Raw genomic sequence first — 20,789 nt, forward strand, 5'->3', positions numbered from 1 at the left:
GAGAGAGCGAGAGACAGAGGGAGAGAGAGGGGGGGGAAGAGAACGAGAGGACGGTAACAAGACAGAGGGCTCATTGCTGTGAGATCAGAAATCACACTAAATAGAAGAGACTGTCTGTCTGTGTGTGTGTGTGTGCGTGTGTGTGTGTCTGTCTATGTGTGTGCATGCGTGTACTTGAGAAGGAGTGTGAGAATGTGTGTGTTAGAGAAAGACTGAGTATGTGTGTGTGTCTGTAAGCGTGTGTAAGAGTGAGGGAGAGATGGTAAGGTGCTATGTTGAACCAAGATAAGGGTCAAATGGCCACATAAGTAGTAGGCTCATTAAAAGCACTCCAACTTAACCAGCTGCTCTCTCCCGATGAGACAGATGGACAGGGCAGGCAGAAGGCCTCAATTTATATTGGACTCTCACTCATGCTCAAAAGTGCTGTGCGCATGTGTCACTCTTTTTCACTCTCTCTATCTGTGTGTGTGTGTGTGTATGAGAGAGAGAGTCTGTTGTGTGTGTATGTGGCGTCTGTCATCATCCTTGATGTGCATTTAAATATGCAAGTTGGACATCTAGTAGCCTCTGCCCCCTGTTATCATGCATAAGCATGTTGCCCAATGCTGTGTGTGAGTCCAGGTTAGACAGGGTGGCGATTAAAGAGGCTTGAATAAAACAAACCTAAAAAACGCACAGAGAACAGATAGAATGGCGGAATGACAGAGATGGTGCACGTTTCTCTCTGCAGCTGCGGAGCTCTGTGTCGCCCTGTTCGCCCGCGTCTGTTCGGTTCCAGCGCTCCATCCCCCCGGCTCTGCGCGTTGCTAGTGCTATTCACGAGTGGAGTTGCGGATTTTGCGTAAGCCCCTGCTCGCGCTGCAGCGCACACTCTCCCTCTACCTCCGTTGGCAACGCCGCGATTGCTGCTTAGTGCGCGCGTTTTTCGCGGACGGGAATCGGCTCTCAGCGCTATAAAGATTTTGTTTTTTTTGTCTTCGATCCATCCAAGCCGGTACAGAAACCATTTTCGAAACCTTTCAGCGACCTGCGTCGAGTGTCCACGTTCCACTGTGGAAGTAGCTCAACGATACGCGCGCCTCAGAATGCCACGGTGCCAGATAAACGGAGGACAGCGAGCGAAAGCCACGCGCAGAGCCGTGAGAGAGACGGGATCAATTTAAAGGAGGAGAGTGAGAGTGGGAGAAAAGGTTGAGGGGAAAATACGGAGGAGAAGAAACTATAGGAGAGGACACATGTAACGAACATCAGCACCCCTTATTCAAAGACCTAAGGTGAGGTGGTTGTTTTATAACGATACCGCTACATATGGATTCTCTACCGTAATCTCTGATTAATGCGTGATTGGGCTGTAATTCTGATGGAGTAAGCTATACGATGTCTGTGTGAGGCTGCGGTAGAGGGGGTAGATGGTTTAGGGTCGGAACGCTGCGAGATCCGTGGGAATCTTAATGCGCTGAAAGCCGAGAGGGAATCTGCATTCGGTAAATCGCTGAGCGCCGTATTCCTCAACATGTTGTAATCCGATAACGAAGGTTATTAAATGATACAGGGTCTTATCAAAACACGGCCCTTCGCCTCTGCGCAAATGGAGACATTCTACGTGGCAGATGTGTCGTCTGTTTTTATTTTATTATTTCTTTTTATCTGAAAACCACCCATCCGATTTTGAACAGACACTGATACGCTTTGATCGCTGGCGTGATGTCACAAATAGAGACACAGTCGGCGCGTGCCATTTTGCATTGCAGCATGTGTGTGTCTGTGAGTCTCTCCCTTTGCCTCTTTCTGTGTGTGTGTGTATGTGTATGTGTAGGCTATGTGTATGTGTATGTGTGTGTGTATGTGTATGTGTAGGCTATGTGTATGTGTATGTGTACGCGCGTTAGTGTGATTGCGCTGGGGGCCTGATCTACGAATGTTAGTCGCGTCCCAGAAAAGGTGCGCCGTTCTGAGGCCTCTGCATTCTGCTGGCGAGAGAACTTGATTAAAATGGACAGTAACTGTGACAACGATGATGTCGCCAATTAGGCTCACTGACTGCATAGGCGATGGATTGCGTTGTGTCCCTCTTCTCTCAGGAGGTGTTCAATAAAGTTCAAATGCGTGTTTGTCCATCCTCTTGATTTCTCTCCCTGGCCTCACCTCTGAGATCCGCGGTGTGCGCGTGCAGACAGCGCCGCCATCCCGAGGCTCCGAATCAATTTCTCGTTGTCATAGCAACCGTGGAGCGCGCTGCTGCACCTGTGTCATTGCGCGTGTTTGTCCCGAAAACAACCGAATATATGAGCGCGTAACCGACAGACCCCCTCAACCTACACATACGTAACACCCCCAAGCGCCGGGTGTGACAGTTCTTTTGCACTCTGACATACGTCAATGGATGCCAATTGGCACAATGATTCTTGACAGCTATTTTTTTCTTCCTTACAGATAACCTTCTGCGCATATTTGAGCAGAGGGGACAATCAGCCCTGGCCAGCGCCTGATTAAAGAGTCATATGTATTTACACGCGCACGCACGCACGCTCTTTCGCTCAGTCGCTCCCTCACAGACACAGGCTGACAGGATGAGCACAGCTGATAAGAACTGACATCAGTTGAAGAAAACGGGCAATTCACCCCAAACGCTAGTTACACACTGGGTATGTTTTTCTCTGAGCTACAGAGAGAGAGAAAAAAACACAAAACGAATAACAAAGACACGTAATTTCTAACTGAATGACAAACACAGGCGTCACCGTATTACACACATTATAGAAACTAGGGCCTATAGATGACTTGTGTCTCTGCGGGCGACCGACCGCCTCCTCTCTACTGACATGTACTGTACAGTATGATGCATGAGACGTCACAGCGTCACAGGCAAACGCATGCACCCCGCACCAACTGTGAGCAGAACGGGACTTGACCAAAACATTACTGATGTACAATACAACATGACTGTGATGGATGATGTAAGGGACTGTAATAGCTGGGATGGATTTTGATGATATCCTCTCTCTCTCTCTTTCTCTTTCTCTCTCTCTCTCCCTATCTATCTGTCTCTCTCTCTCTCTTTCTCTCTCATGCACTCTATTTCTTGCTTTCTTTTTTCCTTCTCATTTTCAGGGGGTGGATCCAACAGTCTGAAACAGCATGAGGACCCTGTCTCCATCAAAGGCGAACACTGACAGCCAGACACCGCGGCTCCGACATCAGCTACATATCTGAAGAGTGCACCTCATTTTTAACTAGTTTCCGTCCAGTGGTGTGGTGTGCTCAGGTGAAAACATACGGATACAAGGATAGGATGGACTTTGCCTGGAAGTGATTTGTGATACTTCTGTGCATTGTTTTTTTTTTTTGACCAATCAACACTCTGGGAAAAGGGGCGGGGGGTCATGATCCTGTTGCCATGTGGGCTGCCATGGTGACCGGCTTGTCAAATCCCACCCCCCTCCTCTGGTTGGTCCAACTTTTGTTGTGGCCACACCCCAGCGGACCTCAGTTGACAGCAGCCACACCCCCGTGCCCCACCCCATGCAGCTGCTCCAATCAGGCGAGCCGGGTAATCTGTACCAGGAGGGGATTGGCTGAGGTGCCTGACAATATCTCGGAGAACACACGATACCTCAACCTGCAGGAGAACACAATCAAGGTAACGAATTGCCCGTTGTATCACCTCATTATAAACACACAAAGGGCGTATTTGCAAAGACAATACTCCAATGTCACAACACCTCATGACTGGCTAGCAATCAGATTGGGGTGATAATTCAATCAGTGTCAACATACACAGAGTTACAGTGTTTACGCAAACTGTTTACTTGTAATCTGGTGAATGAATCGAGTTGCTCTTATAGAGCGACCTGACACCAGGTGTGCACTTAAAACAAGTGCAATGTGCATCCGTTCATGCTGTTTACATACTTCAGTTAATCAGAATAGTTTCAGGACAGAAATCAAAGCATGCACTTACACTTGCACTTATTTAATGATTTAATTTAATTTAGTGATTAGGGCCCCATCCCACTTAAAGAAATGGGCTGAAGTTGTTTATATATTGCGTTTGACATTGGTGTAACATGTGGGTAAACACATCCTATTCAGTGAGTGGAAATATGCACTTCAATCAGTGGATGAGAGGGACGGTAAGACTTTCTCCACAGAAGCAGTGTCTGGGACTGACCTGGCCCTGTTCTGGCATCAGTGCACTGGGGTTGCGCTCAAAACAGGAAACCAAGGCAAACATTTAAAAAGCAGTTTTTCGTTTGCCCCGAGTTTATGGCGAAAATTTGCATATGCACGCACACAATCTGAGGTGGTAGGCCTTGGCGAACAGATGGATACTGGACTTAGGGGTACTGTTGAAATTGAACAATCTGAAATGATGCACAGCAAAATTTCAAAATTGAAAGTTCAAAGACATATTGCCCCCCAGTTAGTGGCAGATTTCCCTGTGCCCTGTGCACCACTGTTTTGTGGTTCCTTTGTCAATGTACTTCAGTGTAATTCACAGTTCATGGGTGGTCAAGGATTTGTAATGACCATGTTGAATGTGTTTGTATGCGTGCATCTTTCTACTCTTAATGACACTTCTTCACTTATTATTATTTATTTTTTTGCCTTCACATGTCATCAAAGAGAAGATAGATGCAAAGTTTAATGTTCATTTTAGGACACCAGCGGTCCTAAAGTATAAAAACATCTTCACACAATTTAAAAAAGACGTTTCCATATCTGCAATATGCATTTCTGTTCCTCTTGTATTGCAGTCCATGATTTCCCTCTGAATCTCTTGTATGTAGGCCTATGACTTGTAAGCCCAAAATATCTTGAGTCTGTGTTGCATTCTGGGCTTTTGGGGCTAGTGTGAGTTGTCTAGTCCCTCCTGCACTGAATTACTCAGACTAGAGATAGCTACAGAATGGCGAGGTTTTTTTTCCTCAGGAACAGAGTCAGACGTTGAGAAATTTTCCTCTATTCCAGCCTTAACTGTGCCAGAAATATTCTGTGATGCAAGGACATCTACAAATGCCTTGGAAAGAAATGGTTTCTCTTGGGAGAAGCAGAAATACACCGTCAAACACTAAATAAAAACAAAATGGAACCGGAAGTGCAAAGCAACACAGCAAAGGTTTTTAAAGTGTTTCTAGGTGTTTTTTTTTCTCCTCCCTTTACATGGTAGAACAAATAGAAGTCAACATTAAAACCAATATGCAGAACAAAACATTTTTCTTGACACACAGTATCAATTCTTCCTTCAAGTGTGTGTGTCTCACAAACACCAAAGTATTAGTGGCAATGTGCTACCCAGAAATATCCCATCTCCATAGTAACGTTGACATCACTGGAATTCACCCCTGCGTTCCACTTGAGCTCCAGAACGCAAAACATGCGAAGGTTTGAGGTGGCAGCCGGTTAAAGCCCTCAGAAACTAATGGCTTTTCAGGAGATTGCGGCTTTGGGTTTAGACGACTTCATTTGTGTTGGCTTGGCCTGAGAAATAGAGGTGTCAGAGGTGAAGCAGGCCTCTTCGCTTGATAACTTGTTTGTTTTGTGGCAAATAGCGAAACTGCAGACAGGGCCCAGAAAGCCAGACTCTCTGTGAAGCTGGACGGAACACTTAAGAGCGCTAACTGCACACTTCTCTAACATGCCATTCTCTGGGCTCCTATGGGATATTTTACCCCTCCTGTAGTCGTTTAAAAAGACTACATAATATATTAGTTGATGTCTCGACATGATTGTAGAACAGATGTTTATAGAAATGAACCTGAAATGTCATGAACCTTTTTTTTTTCCAAGTTCTTTTTTGCCGTCGCGGGAACAGCAGTTCTTTAGTTCCTCGGCAGAGAACACCCAGTCCAGCTGCTCCAAGGAGCGCATACTGCAGAAGTCATTGCATAAATCTAGTTCTGACTCTCGCTCTGCATGGCTAGCTTTGACTCTGGATTGGAGCAGATATGGAGGGGCGAGAAGCAATCCCCCCCCCCCTCACCCTCACCTCCCCGCGCCTCAGTGCCTCTCATCCATCAGGAGAAGGGGAGGAGGATGATGGGGGGAGGGGGGTTGTTGGAGGAAGGGGGGGGTGCAGAGAGCTGCAGGAGGAGCCAAGGCGTCATCCACCCACCAGCCCGGCTCTGCGTTCCCTTGACAACTCTCTTGCGACCGGGCTCTCGAGGAAGCGTCCGAGCAGCCCTCGCGCACTTCGCAGGGGGGCCAACGAGCTGGTCATTACTCCTTCTCGCTCTGACGCTGGACAGAGATGAGCATGAGAATGGGGAAGCAGAGAGATGATAGCAGAGAGAAGATGGCAGGCCTGACTGCACATCTCTCCTTTATGGCCCTCTCACTGCTAGACTCTGGTCAATACCAACTCAGGCACTGAGAGTTAACATGGAGAAGTTGTGGGTGACCTAAGGTCAGGTTTGGTTCTCTGAGCTTGTTGTGTGGAAACCTCCACAGAAATGCTCTGTGACAGATCACAACATACAAACACTGCAGCCATGGCCATAGCTACCATAGAGGGCACTGAGGTCATGTCCCCAGTATTTTATTCAACAAGTTTTGTTTAATTTATTAAGTACAAAAAGCCGACGAGACAATTATACTTGCATCAGCGCACCGTCACGTGACACGTCGTTGCAGATACCTCTGACATGTCAAAACGAAAGTAGACTCGGCTATCGGGGAGTGTGTCCGACGCAGCTCTCACATAAACTTCAATACCCACAAATCCATTGTCCAATTTCAGCAAGTAATCTTAATTCACCGGGGGTCGTATTCACAAAGCCTTTTATCTTACCACTAGGAGTACTCCTAAATCGCACTAAAAGATTTTAGCTAGGAGTTTTCTCTTAAAAGTTATTCACAAAGCCTTTCAGACCTACTTTTAGTAAGAAAAAATGACAACTCCTAAACTAACCTAGCGTTCATGGGCTTCGGAAAAATCTTTCTCCGAGTGAAAACATCATCATTCCGCGTCATTCACGTCACTTAATGTGTGAGTCAGAGGTCGGAAACTGGGGCTAGATTTTGCTAACAGAGTTGCCCAGTTAGGGGCTCGTCATCACTTTTGTCGTCACGTTGTAGTTCGTTTGTAGTCCATTTGGCCTTTCATGTCCAACAGTTTTCATGTGAACTTGGGAATTTGCCGTTTTTGTCACTTGAAAGCTGCATATCTTTCTTTCACAAGCATCTTACACTATATTTTAAGCAAATACAGTTGTTTGTTTAGGATTAGTGAGTGTATGTTTTAACCTTTGTTGTGGCATCTGTGTTTGTCACACATTCCGATGGCAAAGCACATGAACACTTGCTGTCGGAAAAACAAAGTAGCCATGGGGGCGGTCCTTGCCATTCCGAGGTGCCCTGAATGCACCCTAAGAGTGAGTCGTTCGAGCTTGACTGAAGTGACCACCTTGATTGGCTGATGATTGTAACGCGGGAATGATTCCAAACACCTCCCTTACGATGATGAGTGACAGGTGACAGGCCTGAGAATGCGTGCGCTACAAGTAGTGCGAAGGACGAAAGATGATGAATAACTGAATGGAGAGCTGCACAGTCCCGCCCACAGCCGATGCCGGATGTAAAAATTCAATGCAATTTCTCCATTGACAATTGCGGTATAAGCCATAAAAACTTAACTGCACGTGGTAGACTTAAAACCAGCTACGGCTGTACTAAGCGATTGTATATGCTCCTATAGCCTTGTTTTAAAATAATAAATGCCTTTTATTCGCGATCTCTTGGATAAGTACTTCATTACCCACAATCCTGAACAATCCCACAATCCCACAGTGATGCCTCTGATTGGTGGAAAGGTCGTTATGGCAGCAGAGCCCGTCTACATCTCTGGTCATAGTTTGAAACTTTCTCAGCGAAAAATATTGACAAAGATGGCGGAGTCTTTTACTGCCTATGGCGAAAATCTTAATGTGATTTAAAAACTTTCTTGACGAATATTGGTACTTGTATCAACAAGGATTGGGGTTTATACATCACACAAACTTAGTCAGGGCCAATACACTATCAAATAGACCACTGTAAATGTTAGTTTAAACACTCAAACTTTTCAGGTAGTCGACAGGCTAACCTTTACATTTCCGACATTGTATGTCATTACATAATACAGCTAACATTAGCCTACATGCTGCAACACAGGTATGAAATATATTATGTTTTAATGAGTGTCCAAAGGGGGTGAAAGCCACTTTAAATCGGGTCACATTATTGACTGTTGTGTGTCCGAGAGTCAGTTTGTGGGTTTTGTAAGGGCCAGCATGAGGGACAAGACCTACAAAGTTGTGGTGAGTTAAGCAGGGAGGTTGGTAACATAGTTAACATTAGCTAGGCTACTGTAGCCTTCATACTGTATGATTCATATCAATCATTAACCTAGGAATACTTCTTCGTGCATTTAATGAACATTTTGTGTAATAATTCACGGCAAATTAATAAACTGAATATGGTGGTCCAAGAGCAGACCATGCACCAGTCCATGCATCAGCCCGACTGAGCAGTGATGACAGCATAGGATGAGTCAGGTACGTTAACGTTAACTGCTTTCACATACACGATGATAAATATAAAATTCAATATCAAAACACTATTATTAACACGATTACTCCTGAAATAACTGCTATTAACTGCACATTCACTATATAAAAATCACTGTTTGGAGGAAAGGGTTCGCATGCTGTCGCCGGTTGGAAATGGTTTAAATGGCAAAATAAATCGCGCCGATTTTGCCTATGTTATTCAGTGAGGCGCGGTGGTTTATGGGATGAGTAGTTCCTTCGCTCGGAAATGAAAATATGTACACAGTCTTGTACCTTTGACTTTTTTTGGGTTTTCTCTTCGTTTTTTCACTCGAAATAATATGTTGTATGCTTATGAGTTATGCCGTAGCTGGTTAGCCTAAGACATGCTGTAAAACTCTTTAAATACAGATATTTCCAAACGTCAATGGGACAAATGAATGGGAATCTTACATCCGGCACCTAACTGCATTTTGGCTGTGGGCGGGACTGTGCAGCTCTATAAAAAGGCCTAGCTAAAGAGTAAGGCAAAACAAATAGCCTAGTAGCCTAATGAAACATAGGCCTATGGATTGATGCAGCTATAGGCTTTGCCACATTATTAATCTTTGCAACATTATTACATTAATCTGTCACCATATGCCTACGTTTGCAAAGACAACATTTTAATTTGATTCACAATGAAACGTTGCATTAAATTTACATGTTGACAATAAGTAGTTTTGGTTGTTGTTGGTGGCGTTATAGCATCCCTTTTATGCCTACAATGCAACATTTTTCCCTCGCGATTGGAAGCTCCTGTTGCCGCATACCCATTTCAAAACATCGCAACGTGAAATGCCACAAAAAGCTGTTTGTGAATAGGTCTTAGTGAGTTAGGAGTCCTCTCGACTTCTTTTAAGCTGTCCCAGACTTAGGTGCTACTTTTAGGTCTAAAATGCTTCGTGAATTACTTTTAGTGAAAAAAAATTAGGAGTCCTAAAGTTAGGAGTGACACGCCCATTATTTTTAAGAGTTGCTCCTAAATTCGCCACTTAGAAGCTACTTTTAGCCTTAAAATTCTTTGTGAATACGGCCCCTGACCTGAACAAAGGCTGCAACAAAGTTAACGTTTGGAAAGCCAGCAGAAGTTGAGCAGACAAGGAGAAGGAGGGAAGGTGAGAAAGGTAATGTTGAATACAATAAAGATGCAATAAGGCTCCAATGAGATGCTAACCTGTAGTGAAAATGTTACGTTGAAATTAAGTGGAGATTCAGTTAGCTAACCTGCACTGAAAATTAAACTATATTAATGTAATATAGGATGGATAATTAATGTTGTGATGGATATTATCTCATGGCCCAAACATTGTCAAATTATATAAATTATTGGTCAGTAATTTAGAGACTTGGAGATAGAAATTAGGCAGTAGGCTAGAGGAGAAAGAGGAGGAGAAGAGAGGGAAATGATAGGTGAAGGGCCCTCTTACATGTGACACTCACTTTATCAAAAGGTAGCCTAAGCTCTGCATTCTATGACCCTGCAAATTATAAATACAACATTTACTACTCTGGAGAAGCAGATCATTCTTAATAACAGATTGAGCAAGGTCCAGTATAAATATCCAAAGCCAATTTAGTTTTTTGCTTGTTTTTATTAAAAAGCTCTTTATATACAGGTGCATCCAAAACAAATCTAAAAAATAGAATATTGTGGAATAGTGTGTTAGTTCAAGTTATAAACCAAACCCCCTAATATTTCGGAGTGGACAAAATTTCTAGCGACGCCCCTGACCTCGGTATTTGAAAAATCCTGGCTACGGCTTTGACTGCAGCGATGAATAGTGGAGCATAAGATGGCTAATTTGAATCTGAGAGCCATCTGAGCCATCGTCTATTGTAACCAGGCAACCAAGCCCAAAAGAAGGCCTATGTGATCACAAGTACAAAGTTATAAGGTAGAGCCATCAGACTTCACTTGTGATGAAGCAGGCTTGTATACATGATGCGTTGGTAAACAGTTTTTTGGGTTTGTCTCGTCATGTTAAGTCAAACTAACCAACGAGAGCCTCCTAAAAAAATGGACCTAACCATGTCACGGTAAGAATAGGGGTGGGTGGGTTGTATGGGTGGAGTGGCATAGGGGCAGAGTTGGCACGCTCCGCAACCCGAGGCCTCTGTCTCTTGAAGACAATACTCCATTTCCTGAGCCATCATTAAAAAATAAAAAAATAAGAAAAAGAAGATGGGTATGAATAAAAAGTGAGCTCAAAGAAAGGGCCCGTGCGCTAGAACTCGCACAAGAAAGAAAGAAAGAAAGAAAGAAAAGGAAAAAAACGGGCCTGCTGGAGAGAATCCTTAGAAAGGGGGAAAGAATAGCGGCTCGTCCGAAAGGCCGGCATGCGTGAAAGGGTGAAACAAAGGTCGAATAGAGAAATATCTACATAGCAAAAGCCACTAGCCAAAAAATTAGAGAACAGAGAGAGAGATGGAAGAGAGAGAAAGAGCAGAAGAGGGAGAGGGAGAGGAAGAGAAGTAGACACGAGAGGCTGCTGGCGGCACCCGATGCTACCCAGGGCAATACAGAAAGATGTGGCTCTCTCTTTTTTCCCTCCCCTCATAAAGGTTCATTAGTGGCATCAATGGGCCTTGTCCCATTACGCGCACTCGTACCCTTGCTCCACTGATGTGCACATCCCCAATTAGTTAGCGTGCAGGGCCACTGTGTTAGCCCATTTTTCTATTGTCCTCAACTGGGGTCCCTAGGAGCGTCCTCTATGCATGGCTGATGGACCTGTTTTGTAAGTGTGTTTGATAGGGATTTGCCTGTTTAGTCCCTTTATTTAGCAAGATTAAGCAATTAGATTTCGTTTGAAGAACGGAAGTGTATTAAACATATGTGGTGATGGTGCCAGAAATGGACAAGATTATGTTTCAACAACAGCATGGCATTTTGACGTTAAAGCAGCACACCACAGTAGTTTATTTATTTGATTACATTTTCATAAATACATAATGTAGGGATAGGAATTCATGGGAGACCAGCGCTTTTTACAGAAAATCAAACGAGTCTGTCGGCTATGTAGGTCTACGTATCAGTTCTGTTTTGAAGTTCAGATCGCTTGTTCATCTCCATTGTGGTATTGAGACAGTTTGTCTATAGTACCCTAAATATTGATTCCTTACAGACTCATATATTTGTTTTCTTGGGCTACACTAAACAAATGCATCAATGCAACGTTATGTTTTGGACCCATGTTTCACCAAATGTAAGACCCTGCTTTTCTTTTAAATTCTACAGAAATGCATATCTTGGGTCAATCATATATTGTGGCACATGCTGCAGCATCCGTACCATATTGGGGTTTGAGTGCACATAGGGGCCCAGGGTCTGATTCTGACCTGAGGTCATTTCCCATTTCTATTGCTCTCTCCCATTCACTTCCTGTCTGTCTCCACTGTCCAATCAAATTAAAGGCACCCCCCCCCCCCCCCCCCCCCAAAAAAAAATAAAATAAATTCTGTAGTGTTAGTCATGCAGAGTCTACAATGTACTGCGTGAAGCATCAACTGATTTGAACTGTCTCAGTAAAATGTTTGAGATTTTGAAGATCTCAGAAAAATCTTTTGGCATTTATTTGTACTCAGTATATTGTCCACTCTAAAACACCACAGAAGAGTACCCATCAGTTTTAGGGCCACCAGGGTTGAAGTGTGTGTAATGGGACGAGGCAGTGGGACCAGATTTATGTAGTCTCACAATGCAGTGTGCTCCATCTAAAAACACACACACACACACACACACACACACACACACACACACACACACACATTCACTGCTGTAGTTGCCTAGAGTTAAACCTCTAAGAGTGTGGAAATCTTAGAAGTCTTAGTGATAAAAAGCGTAGAAAAAGATGAATCTGATCACTGAACTGCCTTTAGTCACTAGGTAAATATTAAGCTCAATGCTACTAACCCCCCACCCTGCACCCCTGGATCGATTGAATAACGATTTCAAATGAACTAATGCTTTGTTTACACGGCAAGCACACCGCACTAGGAAGTAAAAAAACGTCTTACATTGGAGGATTACTTTGATTATTTGGAAACAGCACATCCTAAGATGCTAAGATATTAACAGCTGCTACCCATAGCAAAATCAATTTGAGGTGAGAATCTTTACACTGAAGACTAAATTATTTTTGAAAAGACTACCTCAGTGCTCATATTTCAAGTTTAAACACAAATCTAATCTATTAAGAACAACTTGCACAACTTGAACAACAGAATCAAAATCCAATCTATCAAGAACAACTTGCCTGTAAATATCTGCAAGCTGCCGATGCTGGGATGCAATCATTGTACTCCACTCTGGGATCTGAGAAAGGGGTGGATGTCTAGAGGAAGTTAGCAACCTCTCCATCGTCTCTTACTTCCAGATGGCGCTGCCTGAGAAAAAGCCCAGAAGGGCCGGCCGAAGGCACACCCAAGACCCGCCGCCTGGCAGCGCCAAGGAAATCTCCCCCCTCCATGAAAAATTTACCTAGAGGAAGGGCGGGGTTGGCGGTGGGGCTCAGAGAGAGTAGAAGGGAAAAAAAGAAAGAAAGAAAAGACAAAGGAAAAAACAAAAATGTCAAATCTTCAACCTAGAGTCCTAAAGTGCTCTCTTGTTTCTGGATAAACAAGAAGTCAACTTTTTGGTTGGCCAAACAGCCTGCGGGCTAAAGAAAAATGAAAAGTTGTCTTTAGGTTCTAAATATACAAATTAGGTTATGTTGAGTCAGGTGTGTTATCATGGATACATGCAGAACTCTGAGAGGACAACACAATCTTGTCCCTTTTTAATCTCCATCAGCAATACAGTATAGATTAAAAACAACCTTCAGACGAAGCTGAAGGTCCAATGGTGCCATCTGCTATAGCAGTAATACGCTAGATGTGTTGGTTTGAAGTAAGTGTGAAACATTAAACAACACACTGATTGAAGAAAGCAGAGGGAATGCTATTGTATGCTCCTGTAAGCCATGGCTTTAAAGCTTAAAGGCGCCGCATTAGAATGTACATGCCTTCGTCTTGCATACTGATATTATCCAAATGTGAGACGGGAGATGTGGGAACAGATGAAAATAGCATCAGGAACAGAAACAAACAACAACAACAGATCTGAAAAGCAAATCAGGCTGCTGAAGAGGGGAAAAAAAGAAAAGATAACAACCAGAAGGACAAACACGTCCTATCAATGTCAGACAGACACTCAAGGAAAAAAAAGAAAAAGAAACAAAAAAACCCACCAGACCCTCCCTATTTGGCTTAATAATCACTAATCTGGCAACCCTGGTCCCTGGGACAGGCGGCATATTAAAAGTAGCTATGATAAGCATCCCCCTTAAAGCGACAGGTCCAGAAGGCACTGTGGAGGAGGCCGAGGGCCAGCAGGAGTGTGTGCCAGTCTGGGCTTATGGGCGGCTCCTGGCAGGAGGCTAATGGAGGCCAGGTGTGCTGTATTAACTCGCCCAGGTGTTGAGTTGAGAGCCTACTCACTACATGGCCAGTGGCAGACTATTTGCTGTTAACTAATTTCAAACACGAATCCCCCAAACAGTAAGCAGTTTAACCGGTCAATATTTGTCCACTAAAGGGCACTGTTGGCGGTCATGCTGGAGCTTTTGTTCATATGTTTATTATTTATTTATCTATTTATTTGTGGGAACTTGATTTATTGCCAATTTTTTCACATTATTGAGTGGATTCATTATTTATAGAACTCTATTAATTTGTCTTGTTCTTAGAGTCCATTGAGGAGGCACATGTAAACAACTGAGGAGGTCAAAAGGCAGGTTCGCCCACTGGGCCACCAGTGTGAAAGTACCGTTTTGCTAGCAGGCATAGTAAAGATGGGGTACTATCACTTTGAGTAAAAAATGGGGCCGTATTGACAACAGTTTCATGTTCAGTATGCGTTTGTGAGTTTTCCTTTGACTTACTGTGTGAAGATTTGACATGTTGTGCACTGGGTGTACTGTAAATGATAGGTTCAATAGCTTTTTCAACCCAAGACCCCAAAAACACTTTTCCTGCCATCTTTTAATATTGCCCATAGCTTAGCTTTCATGATAGCCTTAGTATTGACCGTTTTTCTGCATCATGTACTTGGGCTTAAACGCAATCTGATGGACCCGTCTTTTCAGCCTTCGGGGGATGCCAGTGAGTGTCCTCTTGAGGGACATTAAGCGCAGGCGTGTGTGAATACACTACGCTCTCGTCCTCGCCTCCAGGACACATGTAGCCATGGGAATGGGTTCCTGGGAATCTGGGAATTCCAAATAAGGTCAATAGAGAGTGATGGAAAAGAGTGATGATTTGGAGCAGTTTGCCCTTGTACATGTACATTTAGTCAACAGTTAAATCCAAAAGCTACGCGTATGTGCAGTGCATGGAAGGTGCATTTTATCTGTGTGTGTGTGTGTGTGTGTGAGCTCTCTTAGAATGAACCTCACCAAACAGTGTGTGTGTGTGTGTGTGTGTGTGCGTGAATGTGTGTGTGAGCTCTCTTAGAATGAACCTCACCAAACAGTGTGTGTGTGTGTGTGTGTGTGTGCGCGTGCGCCTATGCCCACCCTGAGATTCAAATCCACTTTACATTTTCATTGTGTGCATGTATGCATTGTGTCTGTGTGTGTATTGTGTGTGTGTGTGTGTGTGTGAATGCTCCCAGTCAAACTTAACCTCCAAACCTCCAACCTTCTTGTCTACCAGTTTGGCTGCAGCCGTTTGCATATCTGTACCCTTGAGTTCCCCCATTTTTTTGGAAAAAAATCTGATTTCATTTGGAAGACTGCACCATTTGGACTGTATTTGGCTGCTCATGAGCTCGCCGAGAGGCACAAAGCAGCAAAGTTTCTCATCTTTCTCAGTTCTCATGCCATCCGTTGCCTTCTGTGATGCACAATCAAAAAAGAACAACATTTTTTGTAACTGGAAAAACATTGGATTAAAAAAAAAAAAACACGGAGAGGAAAATAACAGCAAATGCACCCTTTAATGTAGACTCAAGTCTGAAATGGTAACGGCGATTAATTTTCAGTGCGCCATAGCATAAAATCTCTGTGAGTGTGGGTTTTCTCAGAGAACGCTATTAATTATTTCTCTCACTAATTTGTTTGTCTCCGGTTACCATACCAGTTTACATGGGTAGGAAGCCTCGCGCCAGTGAGAATATGACCACAAATAAACATGACAGCCAATGTTGTTTCCACCCAATCAAAATCCTCCGCCGGCAAAACACTGCGCTCCAAATGTTTGTGGTCCTCCTCCTTACTAGTCCCAAGACGCATTGCAAACTAGGGCGCTCAGGGCCACATTGAAGGCAGAGACTTGAGACTCAGTGCAGAGGTGGAATGCAGTGACTCGTTAGTGTTCTGGAACATTTCAGAAAAGAAGTTCAGAGTTCAGAGCCACGACTGTACAGTTCAGAAATAAAATTAACCCTGCGGTGTGGACAGGGGTTCTGTTTTCTGTTTTCTGTTGCCTTTATTTATTAAATTGTTTGTTTGTATATTCGCTTGCTTGTCAGCCTGCTTGCTAGCAGTTGTAGAGGAAAGCATACAGTGGTGGGAATATATATATAAGAGCATCATGGATTCTCTAGTTGCCCTGGCAACTGGCTATAATTTAGAAAAATCAGCTTGCCTGCCAGCAAGCTAACCTAAGTACGGTTGCTAAGCTGCTGACCACTGGGCTAATTTAATAGATTAATGTTTTACAAGACAAAGTGCTGCAGCAGCAGATATTATAGTTGGAAATGAGAAACTCAAACCCATTTTCAAGACAGGGGCATCTGCCCTGAAATTTAAACTTAGCGATTATCTACAGTTTTCCATGGATTGCTGCTGTTCAGCTATACCCACTTACCCCATTCTCCTATCTCCCCTTTAATTGATTTTCTCGTAATTTCCAGACATTGTATTGCGGGCATATTTCTCTTTTTACGGTGTGCCCCGTTTGAAATCTGCCATGGCCAGACACAGAAACGAGAGGAGCTTCCAGCATTGAGTTTAATCAGATAGAATAAACATAAAACTGGATGAATATATATTCATTCAGTGGCTGAATTGAAAGCTTCCATATGTAAATGCACCCTCTTACCCTATTTATCTCCTCTCTGTCTGTCTGCATCTTATCTGTCATTTCTCTCTCTCTCTACCACACACACACACACGCACACACATACACACACACGTACACACAAATGTACACACACACACACGTACACACAAATGTACACACACACATGCACACACTCACACACACACACACACACACTCACACACACACACTCACTCGCTCACATTCACACCATCTTTCTCACACACATTCTCTTTCTCTCTGTCACTCTCATTCTATCATTCTCTCTCACACACACACACACACACACACACACACACACACAAACACACACACCTCTCTCCTCTCTCTCTCCTCCTCTGCAGATAATTAAGTCAGACACCTTCCGACACCTGCGGCACCTGGAGATCCTGCAGCTCTCCAAGAACCACATCCAGCAGATCGAGGTGGGCGCCTTCAACGGCCTGCCCGCGCTCACCACCCTGGAGCTCTTCGACAACCGGCTCACCGTGGTGCCCTCGGGCGCCTTCGAGTACCTGAGCAAGCTGCGCGAGCTCTGGCTGCGCAACAACCCCATCGAGACCATCAACTCCAACGCCTTCGCCCGCGTGCCCTCGCTGCGGCGCCTGGACCTGGGCGAGCTGCGCAAGCTGGTCTACATCTCGGACATGGCGTTCGACGGCCTGGAGAACCTGCGCTTCCTCAACCTGGGCATGTGCGAGCTGAAGGACGTGCCCAAGCTGACGGCGCTGGTGCGTCTCGAGGAGCTGGAGCTGTCGGGCAACCAGCTGGGCATGCTGCGGCCAGGCTCCTTCCAGGGCCTGGTGTCGCTGCGCAAGCTGTGGCTCATGCACTCGCGCGTGTCCGTCATCGAGCGCAACGCCTTCGACGACCTCAAGAGCCTGGAGGAGCTCAACCTGTCGCACAACTCGCTGCACTCGCTGCCGCACGACCTGTTCACGCCGCTGCAGCGTCTGGCGCGCGTGCACCTCAACCACAACCCGTGGGAGTGCAGCTGCGACATCCTCTGGCTCAGCTGGTGGCTGAAGGAGGCGCTGCCGGACAACTCCACCTGCTGCGCCCGCTGCCACGCGCCGCCGCGCCTCAAGGGCCGCTACATCGGCGACCTGGACCAGAGCCACTTCACCTGCTACGCCCCCGTCATCGTGGAGCCGCCCACCGACCTGAACGTGACGGAGGGCATGGCGGCCGAGCTGAAGTGCCGAACGGGCACCACCATGACGTCGGTCAACTGGCTGAGTCCCAACGGCACGCTGATGACGCACGGCGCGTACAAGGTGCGCATCAACGTCCTGCACGACGGGACGCTCAACTTCACCAACGTGACCATGCAGGACGCGGGGCCGTACACGTGCATGGTGACCAACGCGGCGGGCAACACGTCCGCGACGGCGCTGCTCAACGTCTCGTCGGCCGCCGACCCCACCAGCATCTACACCTACTTCACCACTGTCACCGTGGAAACGCTGGAGGTCAACGACTCGGCGCGCCAGTACGTCAACGAGTCGCTGATACCTGGCGGGACGATGCCGGGGGCAGTGGGCGACGGCGGCGAGCGGGCGGTCTACGGGACCGTGCCGCCCAACGGACCCTCGCTGCCACCGCTTTCGCCGCATGACAAGGTGACAGAGAAGGCCTTCACCGTGTCCATTACGGACGTGGCCAACCTGCACGGGCTGGACGACGTGATGAAGACGACCAAGATCATCATCGGCTGCTTCGTGGCCATCACCTTCATGGCGGCCGTCATGCTGGTGGTCTTCTACAAGCTGCGCAAGCAGCACCAGCTCCACAAGCACCACGGGCCCGCGCGCGCCATCGAGATCATCAACGTCGAGGACGAGCTCACCGCCGGCAACTCCAGCGGCATCTCCGGCGGCTCCACGCTGCGCGGCAACGCGGCGGGAAGCATCTCGGCCGGCGGCGGCTGCGTGGGCGGCGGCTGCGTCGGCGTCGGCAGCGTGGTCGGCCACGAGCCCGAGATCGTCACGCTGCCCAACATCGGCCGCGCCGACCTCAACCACTACTACAAGAGCCACACGTTCAACAACAACGTGATGGGCCTCAGCCTCGGCTCCAAGAGCAGCCCGCCCAGCCTGAGCCCCCCAGGGAAGATGGGCCAGGACGGGCCTCTGGAGTCCAGAGCCAGCCCCCCGACCCTCTCCCTCCACATGGGCTTGCACTCCTCGCTCAAAGCCCAGAACTCGCACATGGAGCCCCTACTGTTCAAGAACAGCTCGAAGGAGAACGTGCAGGAGACGCAGATTTGAAGGATTTAAAAAAACGGGGGGAACCACAGACAAGACGACAAAACACACACAAAACCAACCAAGCAAAGAAAAAGGGAACAACATGTACACACATGCCTGTGCAGACACATGAACATCAATCTACACACACACACAGAGACACACATATATGCACACACACACACAAACACACACACATGCACACACACACACACACATGCGCACACACACACATGCACACACACACACACACAGACACACACACACACACACACACACGCGCACACGCGCACACACGCACACACGCATACACATTTTACTGACATGCAGACGTGAGATCAGAGGGAGCATGGAGAGTGTTTGAGGTTTGAGTGAGGTACACTATGCTAAGGTGTTCAACACAACGTGTGAGGGGGAATTGAGGAGCAGACAACAGGGGACAGGATCTCACAGACTGTGCCACAGACAAAGCAGTCCTTCTCACCGCCTCTGTTGTGTTAAGGAATACGGACACACCGCCACAGCGTATATATGTGCCAAAGTAAAAGTTCTTTTTTGCGGTTTCTACGAGTTGTATCTGCGTATTCGAAAACAAAAAACAATACAAAACAAAAAACTAGACAAACAAAAAACAAAAAAAACAAAAAGAAATATAGTCTATCCAAGTAGCTTAACTCCGAAGTGTTCGTTTGCCACAGTTGAGACACGCACAGCACTCATTTACATGGAGTTCTGGGAGAGAATCGTGTTAGAACATTTGAAGAACACATTGCTCTCTGCGTTCTGCTTTCATGGCAGAGGAGCCCATGAGAACTCTCTAGAACTGAGAGAAGGACTAAAGGAACTACTGTGAACAAAAAAAAATCATCAAACACACAAATCTATTTTCTTTTAAATTTGTAATATGCACATTATTATATGTGAAGGGGCAAAAGGGGGGTGGGGGGTTGCGAAGACTGGACTCTGCAGAGGCTATAAGAAACCCCCTTGACAACCCACCCCCCATCCTTCACAGCCAGCCCTAACCCCTAATCTTCATTCACAGACTAAACCCCCACCAACCCCACCACCCACCCCCTCCCTAACTCATTACTCTCCTTGTTGTCTCTCCGAACGTCTGAGCCAATCCTAACCTGTCACCTCCGGTCTTGAGCATTACTCATCAAAGGTCAACTCCACATACTTAGTCATTCCATCCGTGCTTAGCCAGGGCTGCCATTCCTAATCTTCTCATACCTCACATCCAGGGACGGAAATAAATTAGTCGACTCGGGGTGGAAGCGAGCAAAGGACTAGAAAGAGGGTCTTTAGAAATCTAGTAGCTCTTGACTAACCATGTTCTTCGCAATGAGTGATGCTAGCTTATTAGCATTTTTTTTTAGCAAGCAAAATGATTGGCTAGCAAGGATGACCATTCCTGATGGGTCGACATTTGCACCTCATGTTAAGAATTTCAGATGAGTACTGTACATCCCAGGGGGACATTTCTCGTTTATTTCTCAACATTATATTTTCATAATAACTTGGGTATCTAATATAAAGCGAGCCAGCATCAGCATTTCAAAAACAAACAAACCGATCCCAGAAGCATTGACTGTGAAGTGTTAAAGAACCAAATCCTTCCTCTCTGAGTGCAGCATCGCAAGACTGAGAGGTAGAGTTCACTGGAAGCTGGACCTCTGTAAGTTCCCTCCCGCTGTCATGTTGTTCTGCCCAGAACAACAGCTGACTCCACAGCTAATCTGATGCCGGATCCACTTCACATCCAAACCGGCGCCGAGCCAGACCCAGTTCAGGGGGTTGACTGCTATCTGAGATGGGCTTACAGAGGCTTTATTCCTAAGGCTAACGGCATAGTGTTGGTGAGAGAGAGCGCGAGAGAGAG

General features: G+C 45.9%; 1 protein-coding gene across 1 annotated transcript; it reads left to right on the forward strand.

The window, feature by feature from the left end:
* The first annotated feature begins 696 nt into the window (after positions 1-696).
* Positions 697-19,034, forward strand: LOC121700702 (leucine-rich repeat-containing protein 4B-like). Its single transcript, XM_042083901.1, has 3 exons — positions 697-1,277; positions 3,115-3,643; positions 17,000-19,034. Exons 2-3 carry the CDS (start codon positions 3,401-3,403, stop codon positions 18,923-18,925), a joined length of 2,169 nt encoding a protein of 722 aa, XP_041939835.1. The 5' UTR covers positions 697-1,277; positions 3,115-3,400; the 3' UTR covers positions 18,926-19,034.
* The last annotated feature ends 1,755 nt before the right edge of the window (positions 19,035-20,789 follow it).

This window comes from Alosa sapidissima, chromosome 24 (assembly GCF_018492685.1).
Source record: "Alosa sapidissima isolate fAloSap1 chromosome 24, fAloSap1.pri, whole genome shotgun sequence".
NCBI classification, from domain to species: domain Eukaryota; kingdom Metazoa; phylum Chordata; class Actinopteri; order Clupeiformes; family Clupeidae; genus Alosa; species Alosa sapidissima.

Excerpts from the sequence above, each read along its gene's own strand:
- LOC121700702 (XM_042083901.1), top strand. The coding sequence starts at position 3,401 with ATGTGGGCTGCCATGGTGACCGGCTTGTCAAATCCCACCCCCCTCCTC. Across the intron at positions 3,644-16,999 it reads TGCAGGAGAACACAATCAAG|ATAATTAAGTCAGACACCTT; the intron begins GTAACGAATTGC and ends CCTCCTCTGCAG.